This window comes from Siphateles boraxobius, unplaced genomic scaffold (assembly GCF_051911475.1).
Source record: "Siphateles boraxobius isolate OS27281-9 unplaced genomic scaffold, OSU_SipBor_1 11, whole genome shotgun sequence".
Lineage (NCBI taxonomy): Eukaryota > Metazoa > Chordata > Actinopteri > Cypriniformes > Leuciscidae > Siphateles > Siphateles boraxobius.
The window spans coordinates 1540001-1556436 of record NW_027508711.1 but is presented as its reverse complement, the minus strand read 5'-3'; the positions used below and the strand labels follow the sequence as shown (position 1 = coordinate 1556436).

The window sequence follows — 16436 nt, the reverse complement described above, 5'->3', positions numbered from 1 at the left end:
ATTGCACTGAAACATTTAAGGCAACAACTTTTTTTACAATGTACATACAGTATTTCTACACTTATTTCTACACTGATTAAAAGTTTGCAGTCCATGTTTTTAGGAAATTAATACTTTTATTCATCAATGATGCATTAAATTGGTCAAAAGTGACAGTAAAGATTTTTACATTATTACAAAAGATTAATTAAAGTTCTTTTAAACTTTCTATACAACAAAGAATCCTAAAATATTGTATTAGGGTTTTCACAAAAAGCCGCACAACTGTTTTCACCATTGATAATAGTAAGAAATGTTTCTTGAGGATCAAATCAAATCAGCATATTAGTATGATTTCTGAAGGATTATGTGACACTGAAGACTGGAGTAATGATGCTGAAAATTCAGTTTTGACATCACAGGAATAATTTGCATTTTAAAAAATATATTAAAATAGAACATTTATTACAGTGTTTACCGCATTTTGATCAAATAAATGCAGACTTGGTTAACATCTTTCAAAACAAAACAATAAAAAATAAATTTAAGTTCATCATTAATGTAATAACTAACAAACTAAAACTTAATGTATAGTGTTACCAGTTAGGTAAATAGTGAATTCATAGTAATCAATTGACACATTTGAGTTGTAAACAAAATGTTTTAAATCAAATTTGGCTGTGTAGAGATATTCAGCACGATAAAAATAAAAACAGGGTGTTTGGTAACTGAATGTACGTCTGCCACTTGACGTGTTGACTGATTTGTTGATTATAATGATAGTAATCTAGTTTTTTTTGTAACTGCAATTTTCATATTTTAGTGCCATTTGTTTTGAAATCTCTTTCATTTTTTGCAGTCAGGGGTCTCTATAGACAACTGCATCGCAGTCAGACGGACAATATCTTCAGTTTCAATGAATCACCTTCTTCTCAACCTGCATCCCCGTACAGATCTCCTTACTTTCAGTCGATTCCCACATCCCAGAACACTCTATTCACTAACTCTGCAGCTTCCTCATTGCAGAATTGTGCAACGGTATCTATCAAAAGCCAGATCCACCTGTCTTCAAGTAAGATAATGGAGTCATGTGCCGTAACTGCCACTGGCCCCGTGCCAGTCCTCCAAACTCAATCCTCTTCAACTGATGCAAATGAATCTGAAACAGAAACTCCTATTGGTGATATACTAGATAGTCTGGTCTTTTATCCACTTCCAGCAACTGCTGAGCAGCTCAAAACCGGGGAATCAGAGATGGTGGATGAGTTTCCTCCACCTCCCTCTGGTTTTGAGAATTCACCGGAACTGGTTGTTAACCAGCCTGAGACACTTGTTGACCCCTTAGACACCCCTATGTCATCTCTTCCTCCATCAAGTCTTTTGGTACCTGAGCCCCCCGCCAGACCGCTTCCTGCGCTGCCTGTTGCCCCACGAATGTTGAAAGACCTGGAACCGGGGAGAGATTTTACTGCTCGGGCATCTGTTATACCTACGGTTGAGGAGGAAGATGTGGAGGAAAAGAATGAGGAAAGGGAGATTAAAGATGAGGGGAAAGATGGAGAGAGAAGGGGTCAGGAAAAAGGGAAGGGAGGTCAAAAAGAGGAGGAGGAACATGATGGGATGATTATGGGAAAACATGAAAGTGAAAAAGAATCTAATGGTAAAAGGATGGAAAAACGTGAGAGTGGAAAAGACCAAGATGGGAAAATGTTGGAAGAACGTGAGAGTGGAAAAGAACAAGATGGGAAAATGTTAGAAGAACGTGAGAGTGGAAAAGAAGAAGATGGGAAAATGTTGGAAGAACGTGAGAGTGGAAAAGAAGAAGATGGGAAAATGTTGGAAGAACTTGAGAGTGGAAAAGAAGAAGATGGGAAAATGTTGGAAGAACGTGAGAGTGGAAAAGAAGAAGATGGGAAAATGTTGGAAGAACGTGAGAGTGGAAAAGAAGAAGATGGGAAAATGTTGGAAGAACTTGAGAGTGGAAAAGAAGAAGATGGGAAAATGTTGGAAGAACGTGAGAGTGGAAAAGAAGAAGATGGGAAAATGTTGGAAGAACGTGAGAGTGGAAAAGAAGAAGATGGAAATATGTTGGAAGAACGTGAGAGTGGAAAAGAAGAAGATGGGAAAATGTTGGAAGAACGTGAGAGTGGAAAAGAAGAAGATGGGAAAATGTTGGAAGAACGTGAGAGTGGAAAAGAAGAAGATTGGAAAATGTTGGAAGAACGTGAGAGTGGAAAAGAAGAAGATGGGAAAATGTTGGAAGAACGTGAGAGTGGAAAAGAACAAGATGGGAAAATGTTGGAAGAACGTGAGAGTGGAAAAGAAGAAGATGGGAAAATGTTGGAAGAACGTGAGAGTGGAAAAGAAGAAGATGGAAATATGTTGGAAGAACGTAAGAGTGGAAAAGAACAAGATGGAAATATGTTAGAAGAACGTGATAGTGGAAAAGAAGAAGATGGAAAAATGTTGGAAGAACGTGGGTGTGAAAAAGAAGAAAATGGGAAAATATTGGAAGAACGTGAGAGTGGAAAAGAAGAAGATGGGAAAATATTGGAAGAATGTGAGAGTGGAAAAGAAGAAGATGGGAAAATATTGGAAGAACGTGAGAGTGGAAAAGACCAAGATGGGAAAATGTTGGAAGAACGTGAGTGTGGAAAAGAACAAGATGGGGAAATGGTGGAAGGTCATGGGATTGGAAAAGAACAAGATGGGGAAAAGTTGGAAGAATGTGAGTGTGGAAAAGAACAAGATGGGAAAATGTTGGAAGAACGTGAGTGTGGAAAAGAACAAGATGGGGAAATTATGGAGGAAGAAGAGGGTGAAAAAATACAACATGCAGAAATTATGTTAGAATGTGTATTAGAAAAAGAGCAAGATAGGGAAATTACAGAAAAACATGAGGAAGATGGGAAAAGTTTGAAAGAATGTGAGAATGAAAAAATTATGGAAGAACATGAGCAAGATGGAAAAATTGTAAATGTATTTGACAATGAAAATGAACAAGATGGGAAAAACATGGAAGCTTTTGAGGCTGAAAAATATGGGGAAAAAATGGAAGAATATGGGCAAGAAAATAAGCAATATGGAAAAAAATTAGATGTGAGGAAATGCGAGGAAGAACATGACAGTGAAAAGGAACTAGGTGGGGAAATTATAGAAGAACTTGAGGTTGACAAAATACAAGATGGGAGTATCATGGAAGAACATGAAATTGAAAAAAAACAAGATTGGAAAATGATTGATGAATTAGACTGTAAAAAAATACAAAATGCAAAAATACTGTTAGAACATATGATAGGAAAAGAACAAGATGGGATAAATGTGGAGGCATTTGACAGTAAAATAGAACAAGACAGGAAAAGCATGGAAGTATTTGAGACTGCGCAAACACAATACGTGAAAAGGATGGAAGAATGTGGGAAAGAAAATGAGCAAGGTAGGAAAATTTTAGAAAAACATGAGGATGAACATGATAGTGAAAAGGAACAAGGTGGGGAAATTGATGGAAAAATAGTGGAAAAACAAGATAGGAAAATTGTTGATGCGTTCAACAGTGAAAAAGAACAATATGGGACAAGCATGGAAGTATTTGAGACTGAAAATATACAATATGTGAAAATGATGGAAAAACATGGCTAAGAAGATGCGCAAGACGGAAAAATTGTAGAAAAATGTGACAAAGAACATGACAATGAAAAAGAACAAGATGGGAAAATTGTAGTAAAACATGAAGAATGGAAAGTACAAAATAAAATACAAGATGGAGACATCATAAAAGAACATGTATTTGAAACTGAAAAAAATCAATATGTGACAATTATGGAGGACTGTGGACAAGAAAATGAGCAAAATGGAAAAAATGTAAAAAAATGTGAGGGAGAATATGAGAGTGAAAAAGTACAAGATTTGACAATTATACAATCACATGATGATGAAGAACAAGATGGTAGACGTTTGGAAGAACAGGATTGGGAAATTATGGAAGAGCATGAGAGTGAAAAAATACAAAATACAAATATGATGTTAGAATATATGAGAGAAAAAGAGCAAGATTGTAAAATTGGGGGAAGCCATGAAGACAGAAAAAGTCTGGAAGAACACAAAGAACTGAATTGGAAAATGACAGAAGATTATGGGAACATCATGGAAGAACATGAAAGGGAAAAAGGACAAGGTGGGATGATGGAAAAGCAACAGATCCAAGACAATAAACAAATGTCACATGTGGATGTAAACAGAACAGTGAATGTGACTGTGCTCAGGGAGGAAGAATCATATACAGATATTATAAAGAGGGACGAGGCAACAGAAGAAGCTGTTGAACAGGTGAAGAGTGACCATGGAAATGAGAAGGAAGAGATCAACACACCTTTAATCCACACAGAGGAATCCAGTGCTGGTACACTTTTCTCCCAGCATTCACCACTCTTCCCAGAATCCCGTGCAACAGAGCCTCCTCAATTCAATGACACATCTATTCCTGAAAGTATTTTAAGCCCTCAAGATAAAAATGAGCCACAGATGAGCTCCTCACACCAAATAAACGTACCAACTATTCAGGTTGAGTCAGATCTTTCCAACCTGAGCATTCAAAGAGATTCAGATGACTTGAAAGAGAAGAGATATGAATCTGTTGACTCTCAAGCTTCCTCCAAAAACAGCCCAGAGGCTTCGTCCGCTGATTGGGGTCCTAACACAGAAACACGCGTTACAGTGAAGGATGAACAGATTGATCCAGATGCTAAAATTGTGGAAGGCACCAATGGTTTGGCTGAAGGGATCAATACTGGGTGTGAGAAATCACCTATATCTGAGAATCAAGCCAGGATTGGACAGTCAGATGAGAGGGAGGGGCTTGTACCTGAAAGTCATTTCCTCCAAGACCCAGGTAATTATAATGGTGGACTAGATAGATAGTTCTTTAATCAACATCTTAAGATCAAGAAACTTACTATTATAGATGCCTTATTTAATGTACATTACTCTTCAAAAGTTTGGGGGCAGTACGATTATTTTAAAATACTTTTATTTAAGGACACATTACGTTTATCAAAAGTCACAGTGAAGACATTTATAACCAAATCTTACAAAAGATTTCTATTTCGTAATCCTGAAAACAATGTTTCCAGAAAAATATTAAGCAACTCTTTTCAACATTGATAATAAGAAATGTTTCTTGAGCAGTAAATCAGCATATTAGAATGATTTCTGAAGGATCATGTGACACTGAAGACTGGAGTAATGATGCTGAAAATGAATAAATATATTCAAATAGAAAAAAGTTGTTTTAAATTGTAATAATATTTCACAATATTACGGTTTTACTATAATATTTTTGATCAAATACGTGCAGCCTTGGTGAGAAGAAGAGACTTCTTTCAAACCCAAACTTTGCATGTTTGAATAAATACTCTAATTCTGTGAAATAATGTAAAGTTGTTTAAACACTCAATTTTATCAGTAACATTTCTTTTTGACAGCCAATATTGATATAAATGTTCATCGTTTTGAAAAGAAAGATAAAAAAACTGATCAAACTTTTCTTTTGACTTTAGTGCATTAAACTCAAAATATGTTTCCGGGTCAAAGAGTTGTTTTCACAACAGGATGCCAACAGTTTTCTTACAAATATGACAAATATGAGACAGGTACCATTTTAGATGAGCTTTATGCAAATAAAACTATTAAAAAAAATAATGATAACACTTTACAATAAGTTTCATTATTTAACATTAGTTAATGTATTAATTAACATGAACTAACAATGAGCAATACATCTGTTTCAGTATTTATTAATCTTTGTTAACATTAGTTAATAAAAATACAGCTGTTCATTGTTTGTTCATGTTAGTTCACAGTGCATTAACTAATGTTAACAAATACAACCTTTGATTTTAATAAAGTATTAGTAAATGTTGAAATTAATATGAACTAAGATTAATAAATGCTGAAGAAGTATTGTTTATTCTTTGTTCATATTAACTAAGGTAGGTAAATAATGTTAACTAATGAACCTTATTGTAAAGTGTTACCAAAATAATAAAACAAATTTTATGTTTAAATAAGAAATGTAAAATACAGTGTCTTGGTTGATTAGAAATATTTATGGCCAATACATTTTCTCAATTCATTTTTAGCCATGTCTCTAGTCACAGTTTTGTAAAATACATTAAAATCAAGAATCTGTGATTTATTCATTCTATTTAAACTTTTTTTTAACTGACAAAAGTACAAAGAAAAGTTTTCCAATGTTTTCACTGACCAACATAATTGTATTTTGTAAATATGAACAAATTTTGATTTTGATGGCTGCAACACACACCAAAAAAGTTGCGACAGAGACATGTTTACCACTGTGTCACATCACCTTTCCTTTTAATTACACTTTTTAATCATTTGGGAGTTGAGGATACTAATTGTTGGAGTTTTGCTAGTGGAATATTTGCCCAATCTTGTCTGATACAAGACAGCCGCTCAACAGTCTGTGGTCCTCGTTGCCTGATTCTCCTTTTCATGATGGGTCATACATTTTCCATAAGAGACGTATCTGGACTGCAGTAAACAGGCAAGCACATCCCTTCTATGGAGCAGAGTGTCTAGAAACCACTCAGTTTTAGCAAGTGCAGAATGAGGCCTGGCATTGTCTTGCTTCCCAGGAAAGATGTCATCTTGATGGCAGTTTATGTCTCTGTACAATCCAAATATATGCCTCCATGTCAATGGTACCTTTACAATAATGCAAGTTACCCTTACCGTTTGCAATGATGCACCTCAATACCAGCACAGATGTTTGCTTTTGCACCTGTCGCTGGTGAAAGTGTGGTTGGTCCCTTTCGTCTTTGGGACTGAGACCTTGGTGTCCATTTTTTTCCAAAAACAAGCTGAAACATGGACTCATCTGATCACAGCACACATTTCCACTGTCTTCTAGACCATCTGAGATGAGCTCAGGCCCAGAGAACTCGCCGGCATCTCCACATAGAACTGATGTAAAGCTTTCCGCTTGCGTAACAGAGATTTAAGTGGCATTTCTTAATGCAGAGTCAGACTATGTTCAGTGAAAACGGTTTTCCAAATTCCTCCTGGGCACATGTGGCTATATTTAACGGATTAGCATGATGGTATCTTGTGCAATGTCATCTGAGGGCTCACAGTTCACGCACATTCAACAGAGGTCTACTGCCTTACCCACACAGACTGAGATTTCTCTGGATTCCCTGAATCTTGTGACAATATTATGTATGGAAGATGATAAAAGACATACATTCTTTGCAATCTTGCATTGAGAAATGTGATTTTTTTTTATTGTTTGACAATTCTCTCATGATATTTGGCACAAAGTGATGAGCCATGACCCATCTCTGCTTAAAAAGACTGAGAAGCACTTTTACACCCAAACTTGATACCCTCAACTATTACCAATTCACCTGCTCATTGTGGACTGTTTCGAAATAGTTGGGTAATCTAATTTGGATAATCTTTTCACTTTTATTTGGTCTCTGTCCCAACTTTTGGGGTGTGTTGCAGCCATCAAAATCAAAATGTGTTCATATTTACAAAATACAATTATGTTGGTCAGTGAAAACATTGGAAAACTTTTCTTTGTACTTTTGTCAGTTAAAAAAAGTTTAAATAGAATTAACAAATCACAGATTCTTGATTTTAATGCATTTTACAAAATGTCCCAACTTTTTCTGATTTGGGGTTGTACTAACCCAATCCCTAACACCTAAACCTAACGTAACAGTCTATAGCAGTCTACTAATACTCTAATGAGAGTTACAGTAGTTGACATGTAGTTACAGAGTTACTTCAAGTTAGTAGAATGTCTAAATTGGACTATCGAAATAAAGTGTAACCTTTTTTTTTTGTAACTTTGCAGACACTGCAATAGGCCTAAAGCATTGTATTACTCATCAGCTGGATCTGACCAATGATATAAGTGATTTTGAAGAGGGAGAGGAGGCTATATCACTCATTGTCAGGGACACAGAAGTGGAGCAGATCTTAAAATGTGTTTCTAGTCACGAGAATGAAGGCTTAAAACACAAATTTCTGCAGGATTGCAAAACCATCACGGAAACACCCAGTAACATGAGGAATGATAAGACAGCCGATGATAAATGAGGAACATTTGGAGATAATTGGTAGGTGTGAGCTGTTATTTCAGAACAGATCATTCTATCAAAGAATGCTGTTTCTGGTTTTGATTGGCATTGAATTAATCATTATTTAACCTCAAGGAGTGGAAGGTAATTCTGTGTTACTAGCAGATTTGTTGTCATTTCACACCAGGTAGGTTGTTTTTTTCTGAGGGGGTGTTTACATGACACCATTTTCAACTAAAAACTGAAAACTTTTAATGCGTATTGGGGGCCTGAAAACAGACTTTTGAAACAGGTTTAAAAGTGCAAGTTTTTGAAAGCAATACTGTTATTGTCTCTGTGCAAACTACAAAAACGTGAATTTGTGTAAACTGTGACGTCATTCCGTTCAGTCTATAGGCGCGTATTCTTTACAAAGTGACATCGCCAACTATTGGCCTGGCATGCATAATACAGGGTTTTTAATAGTTTTTGCAGATCCGTGTGAATGGGGATTTTTTTGACAATGTTGTCGTCTGTATGTGAAAAACACAAAGGAAAAACTTTTCCATTTTTAGTACATCATTGTCATGTACCAAGTCTGATATCCTAGAATGCAATAAAACAGATATACATAATTACCCCAATTTAGGGATTTAGAGAAAATCTCATCATGATAATTATAATATTAAATCTCAAAATTGCTTTTGCTGGAAGGAAAGATAACACTATAATTTTCTACCAAAGTCTACTTAGTATACACCTAAACCTTAAATTAATCTCTTATCAAAAGAACAGAAAAAGTAAACGTTCGCAGTAACCAAACTGTTACATCAGTATCACATCATACATTCTCCTGCCAAAAATATTATATACGGCATGTAAAAACATACCGGTTTTCTGCTGTTGTGGTTTAGTGTTATGTATAAAGAACTATAAAAAGTTCCTTTAAGTTCATTGGATTACATTTATTCAGTTATTTATGGCATTCATATTTTAGTGAGCATTTCATTGGACAAAAGAAAAGAAAAATAAATCTCATTGTAAAAAAAAAGTACAATAAACTTGGATGTTTAAGTAATTTCAGAATTGCATTAAACTGACTTTAAAAAATGGTTGAATCTTGTATAATTTAATAAAAAGTTGAAACTTTAACTTATTTTGAGGAGTTAAAGCAATTTAAAAACATATGTTGTTATAACTGATTGATCATATAATTTTTTACAGTGTAGTTGAAGAAAGAGTCATTAAAGGGGAACTTGGCAACTATTTCAACTTAATAAAACCATTTAGAAATCATTTGGATGGTAAAATAACCTGTTCCTGTCAAAATGGGGACTTTCCCCGCTCCCCCCCCAACGTTCCCAGGCGGAAAACCAACCTTGCAACATGGGGACTAACGTCCCGTAAGTTGGAAATAGGAAGTCTTGTGAGAAGCGAGAACGAGCGAGAAACACAAACTGCTTTACGGCAATTCGACATAAGCACACAACACACACCGCCCTCAATGTGTATGATGTATTACCCACCTAGGTAAACATAGCTCCACACGATAAAGTTGGCCGGTTCCAATAATAACAAATGCACATTGGCAGCGGTAGAAAGGTGAAGGAGGGTGCCTCAAGTGATTTTTTTTTACGACCGTGTTGTGAAATATACGCCCCACAGCTGCAGGGGGACCTCGTTGAGAAAACATGCGACAACAAAAGTGAAAATCAGCAAAGAAATGGCTAGAGTTGCCAAGTTCCCCTTTAATGTTTTCAGCATATTTCCATGTTAGAGAAAGATTGTAAATTCGGTAACACTTTACAATACGTTTTTTTTTGGTAATATTAGTTAACTACATTGGTTAACATGAACTAACTGTCACGGAGTCACCAGATCAGCACGCTCCGCCCACTCTTTCACTCTCCCCGGAATTCTGATTCACCGCACCTGTACTTCTTCGTCAGCACACACTATAAAGAGGCACTTCTCCTTCACTTCCTTGTCTGATCTCATCCTTACAAGAATGTACAGACTTTACTCGAATACTTACCAAATCCTACCTACTTTGAAGATTCCTCACCTGATTTTCGTCTACGATCATCCGCTTCCCGTCATCAGTCTTCTGTCTCCTGCCATCATCCCGCCAAATCCTCTTCCATCATCTGCAAACAAGATATTAAGATTATCATTCAGCTAAGTGCATTATCCAGTTCTGATTCTCTTATTCATACTCACCAGTCTCCTCTGCTGTTCTACTCCGTGCCTCTGTTCAATAAAACTCTGTTTGAACTATTTACCTGTTTGCTTCTCTCTGTACCGTGACAGAAGCCCAGACCACATGCAGAGCCCCACGGAGATTGCAACGGATCGCCCCAATGGAAAACTTGCCCCAACGGAAAAACCCACCTAATGTTCCTGCTGATGTCATTCATGCTGCACGTCATTCATTCCAGCACTCAACACCCACTGCTTCATCCGCTGCCCGACCCATAGTCCCATGGCCCGACCTGCGACATTCACCGGAGAGGCGGAGGATTGCAGCAGATTCCTGTTACAGTGTTCCCTATACTTCGAGATGCAGTCTCACCAGTTCGCCACCGAGCCACGCCAGAGTAGCCTTTATCATCTCACTGCTGTCTGGATGCGCGCTACAGTGGGCTCAATCACTGTGGCAACCCAACGCCTGAATCATCAGTTCACTGTCGGCTTTCTTCAGCCACTTTAAATTGTTTGGACAAACCGCCTTGGATTTATCAGTTCACGACCAGTCGTTCAACCTGCGCCAAGCCAGTAACTCGGTAAGCGCTTACGCTCTCCAGTTTCGCATTCTAGCTGCCGCTAGCGGCTGGAATGAGACTGCACTTCTCACCGCCTTTCGTCAGGGACTCAACACTGATATCCGTCAACTGATGGTCCTGCATGACGGTGCTATGGGGATTTGAGGATCCACACCATCCAAGGAAAGCCGCTGAGTCGTGACCGAATCTGACACTTCTCTCCCACACTGACACTCCGCATCGGATGTCTGCATACCGAGGAGATCACGTTCATGGTGCTGGAAGGATCCACCGCTGACCTCATTCTGGGACGCCCGTGGATGTCCCAACATCAACCACATATTAACTAGAGAACACTGGAAAAGCACTACAATGGAGTGATGCCTGCTTTTGATCCTGTCTCTCGTCTGTCCAGAAATTCGGTGGAATTTCCGGAATACCGAGCGTTCCAGGATGTCTTCAGTAAGCGGTTGGCAACTCAACTTCCACCACATTTGCCATGGGACTGTGCAATCGACCTGCTACCTGGGGCCACTGTACTGAAAGGCAGTGTATATCCACTGTCCATCCCGGAGCAGAAGGCCATGGAGGAGTACATCCAGGAGGCACTTCAACAACAGTTCATCAAACCATCTACATCCCCTGCCGCTTCAAGCTTCTTCTTTGTTACCAAAAAGGACGGAGGCTTGAGGCCGTGCATTGACTACCGTAACCTCAACAATCAAGTACAGCTATCCACTTCCCTTGGACACGGCAGCTCTGGAACAGCTACGGGGAGCTCGCATCTTCTCCAAGCTTGACCTGCGGAGCGCATACAACCTCATTCGTATACGCCGAGGAGATGAGTGGAAGACTGCCTACGTCACCTCTTCTTGTCACTACGAAGATCGGGTCATGTCATACGGCCTGTCTAACTCACCTGCTGTCTTCCAGGGCTATATGAATGAGGTATTCCGGGAATTCCTTCAACGATTTGTCTTGGTCTACATAGACGACATCCTCATCTACTCCCGGAACCTGGCCGAACATCGCCTCCATGTGACGCAGGTCCTTTAGAAGCTCCGTGATCACTATCTCTACCTCAAGCTGAAGAAATGCGAGTTCCATACCCCCTCCGTCCACTTCCTGGTGTATGGACCAGAGGAAGGTGGATACCATCCAGAACTGGCCTCAACACACTACCATCAAAGAACACCAGCGCTTTCTAAGATTTGCAAACTTCTACAGACGATACATCCATAACTATAGCCTTTTCAGTTCACCTCTGACCTCTAGACACTCAAGGGCCGGCCCAAGTCTCTGTCCTTAACCCCGGCAGCATCAGAAGCTTTCCAACAACTCAAGATGGCCTTGCAAACCGCTCCGATCCTGGTCCACCTTAATCCAGATCTCTCGTTCATTGTCGAGGTAGACGCCTCGTCTACCGGAGTCGGAGCGGTCCTCTGTCTGTTGGCCCACCATGACTCGGGATATCTCCTGGTACATCAAGGGATGCTCAGTCTGTGCTGTACCAATACACCCCGAAAACTCCCTGAAGGAAACCTGGTTCCTCTGCCAATTCCACATCGTCCATGATCACATCTGGGCATCGACTTTGTGACAGACCTACCATCTTCAAACAACCATACCTGTGTATTTGTCATCGTGGATTGCTTCTCAAAGGCCTGTAAGTTGATTCCCCTCAAGGGATTGACAACTGCCTTTGAAGCGGCTGTAGCAGTGTTCAGGAATGTTTTCCGTCATTTCTACATCCTCGAAAACATAGTATCGGACCGGGGTCCTCAATTCATCTCTTGAGTCTGGCAAGCATTCTTCAATCTCCTCGGATTATCCGTAAGCCTCTCCTTCGGTTACCATCCTCAAACTAACGGCCAGACTGAGTGGGAGATCCAGGAAATCGGGAGATACCTGAGGTACTACTGCCACCGGAACCAGGATAGCTGTAGCCAATACCTCCCGTGGGCTGAATACGCCCAGAACTGCCTACGACAATCCACCACAGGGCTCACCCTTTCCAATGCATCCTGGGATACCAGCCTCCCTTATTCCCTTGGTTGGGAGCAGCCCTCGGAGGTTCCATGCATGTGCATCTCCAACAGGCAGTGCTGAGACACAGGAGACAAGCGGATACCCAAAGAACATCTACCCCTAGCTACCAACCAGGCCAGTAGGTATGGAGACATCCGTCTCTGCTTGTTGTCTGCTCTGACGGCCCTGTCGTCGCCGTCCCATCCAGCCGTCAGGAGCCGCCCGTGGAGGAGGGGGTACTGTCACAGAGTCACCAGATCAGCACGCTCCGCCCGCTCGTTCACTCTCCCCGTAATTCTGATTCACCGCACCTGCACTTCATCATCAACACACACTATAAAGAGGCACTTCTCCTTCACTTCCTTGTCTGATCTCGTCCTTACAAGAACGTACAGACTCTACTTGAATACTTACCTATTCCTACCTACCTTGAAGATTCCTCACCTGAACTTCGTCTCCGATCATCCGCTTCCCGTCATCCGTCTTCTGTCATCTGTCTCCTGCCATCAGCCCGCTGAATCCTCTTCCATCATCTGCAAACAAGATATTAAGATTATCGTTCAGCTAAGTTCATCATCCAGTTCTGATTCTCTTATTCATACTCACCAGTCTCCTCGGCTGTTCTACTCCGTGCCTCTGTGCAATAAAACTCTGTTTGAACTATTTACCTGTCTGCTTCTCACTGTACAGTGACACTAACATTGAACAATTCTTCTACCGTATTTATTATATTAGCTAATGTTAATCTCAACATTAAATTTACATGTAAGATCAAAATATGTATCTGTTAGCATAAGTTAATGCACTGTGAACTAACATGAACAAACATTTTTATTAACTAACATTAACAAATAGCCTGGCTAAAATCAGACCGAGTCCCATTGAGACGTGGTTGTGGGAACCGCATGTTCATTTTCTCGTATTTGAGGCGTGGTTTACGAATGCCCAGAGCCGTTTATTGGGTGCTACGAATGTCTATCAAATGCGCCTGTACGTAGCTCATAGCCAATCGTTTCAATTATACCAGATGATGTATGTAGAGCGACAGAAATTAGACGAGGAAGAAGACGATGGGTCAGAGATTTAACTAAACTACTTAGAACAATATCTAAGGGTGCATCGAAAGGTAACTTCGCGTCTGCTGCCATGTTGGATCCATAGGTATAAACAAACTGCTTCGGTGTGTCGCATAGACGTCGTCATCGTCTTGCTGCTCCCTCCCCGTTCCGTGATTGGTTCCCTCGCTGAGGCGAAAATCTGGTCCATGGAATCCAGGCTGCCTAGCAGCGTGAATAAAATCGCGCTGCGCGCAAGGCAGCATGGGGAAACACAGGCTACTTAACAAAGGTTAATGCTGTAAAAATATATTGCAAATTGTTAGTTTATGTTGTAAACTGTTACCGTAAATTCTAAATGCATATATCTGCTAAAAGTATATTAAGAAGTAGCATTAAAATCTAACATGCATAAAAGCCACACAACTCTAAAATATGTTTGTAATACCCAACTAAGAACATTTTGCTAATGTTCATATTAAGTTGTGAAAAAAATATTTCTGAATTTTAAATGTCCAGTTTTTTTAAATGTTTTTTGGGTTATCTGAACTGTAAAGAATCATTAAATTTTATCAGTTTGCAAACATTATGAGAATGTTACTTTTTAATGTTTTCTGAACATTCTGAAACAAGTAGCAACATTTAAAAAATGTTAGATGAATGTCCAACTCAAACATTGTAGAAAACCTTCCATGAATGATTTTTAAATATTTTTTTGTGTTAACGTTTTGAGAGCATTATTAACCCTTTGATCTTCTTCTTTTGGGGTGACACTCATGGTCTTTGGGGTCTCCAGAGACCCCAGGCAGCAACATGTAATTTTGTAACAGAATAATAGTTTTTTTTAAATGTAATTTTACTCTGTTTTACTCCACATTTGTGCAGTTTTTGGAGGATTTATGATATATTTTAAATTTACATATTAATGTCAATGAGTTTTCAGCCACTCGCTTAGCTCCATATACAATGATGGTTAAAGACAAACCAAAACTGTAGCCATTTTTAGATATTTTAATTTTTCTGTGTGTGTGTGTGTGTGTGTGTGTGTGTGTGTGTGTGTGTGTGTGTGTGTGTGTGTGTGTGTGTGTGTGTGTGTGTGTGTGTTTGAAGAAATGTGAATGTTTTATAATGTACTTAGAAAAGCCCAACCAGGGACAGGAGTTGAAAATTAGCATTAGCTATAAACTCTATAATGATGTGCATCAGCTGCAAGATTTTTATTGTGACTATGTTTGACTGCATTGTTCCTGTTAAATAAATAAACAAACACTTTTTTTTTATGGAGATTAGCCAATCATAAGTCTTAACTGTAAAGTAGCAGACAGCCTGTTTTCTGTTGCAGGTAAAGCCTGAGTTCTAAATCAACATCTTTGTTTTTTAATAAGGAATTTTACCTATGACACTAATTCTTGTTATGGAGCCAGTCTAAATAACTTGCCATCCAATACAGTGCTTGATAAGAGAGACGGGGCAAGTTGTCACACTCTTAAAGTAATTTCTAGATGCATACTTTGAAGTATTGACTACAAAAGAACTTCTGAACATTCTAACCCTAACCCTCTACCATTATTTCCCTAAGAAAAAAAAAATACAGTTCAGTAAACAAAAGTTGACCAATAGTGGGACACATTGTCACATTGGAGCCTGCTGCAGCTTATTGTAGGGTTCAGCTTAAATTAAAACGGTAAAACAACTAGAAACATAACATGATCATATAGCATTCAAAGGTAACACACTGAAAGATCTTAAATTTGTTTTGGCCAACCAAGTTTGTTGTTAATAAATTTGCATCAATTCTATAACATCTTAAAATGTGTGACAACATGCCCCAATTAAATTGTGACAACTTCCCTGAGCTGGCGTTTATTAAAAAACAGGATTCTAGCCCCGGCCATCCCTTACCTATATATATAATAGTATATAATGGGCCACTAAAAATCTCATTGACCCAGACAGGATATCTAGATGTCTTTGTTTTTCTGTGTGCATACTTAAATTGTTTACTAAAATGCCAATCATATCTATTAAGGTTATTCATGCCATGTTTACCTAGAGTGCAAGCAATCTCAGACTAGAGAAAGGCGTTAGCGTTATTGCATGTGGAGCTGGCCACACCTCTGCTATGTTTGATGAGACCTGGCTTAACGAGATCCATGTTTCCATTCATGCTTTAAAAAAAAATCTGACAGTAATAATGTTCCCCTCTCCAGACAAATGCTGCCATTTTGCAGACAAGAATGTTTACGCAAATAAACAATAAAAAGAAGCCAAGGTTACCCTATGGCTGCTTGACATGTAGATAAGACAGACTGATGTCGCTGTGACACTATAGATTTATTGAGGAACTGAAATATTTGTTGACTTACTGGTATCGGTTAGCAGTGAATGATAAATTATATTGTTGTAGCAAAGTGAAATTCTTGTTACATGTACAGTGCAAACCACTGTAGATTAAACCGTTAATGTTATTATCATTAACCGCAACTAAAAAACATAAAAAACATTTTCGTTACTTGACATAAAAT

General features: G+C 38.8%; 1 protein-coding gene across 2 annotated transcripts in view; it reads left to right on the top strand.

Moving 5' to 3' along the window:
• Nucleotides 1-16436, top strand: part of LOC143697566 (uncharacterized) — a 28769-nt gene that overhangs the window by 9121 nt on the left and 3212 nt on the right. For both annotated transcript variants that reach the window (XM_077194130.1, XM_077194131.1), the window contains 2 exons: nucleotides 839-4867; nucleotides 7862-8126. In XM_077194130.1, the coding sequence (XP_077050245.1) occupies nucleotides 839-3618 (2780 nt within the window). In that variant the 3' untranslated portion in view covers nucleotides 3619-4867; nucleotides 7862-8126. The remainder of the gene's footprint in view (nucleotides 1-838; nucleotides 4868-7861; nucleotides 8127-16436) is intronic.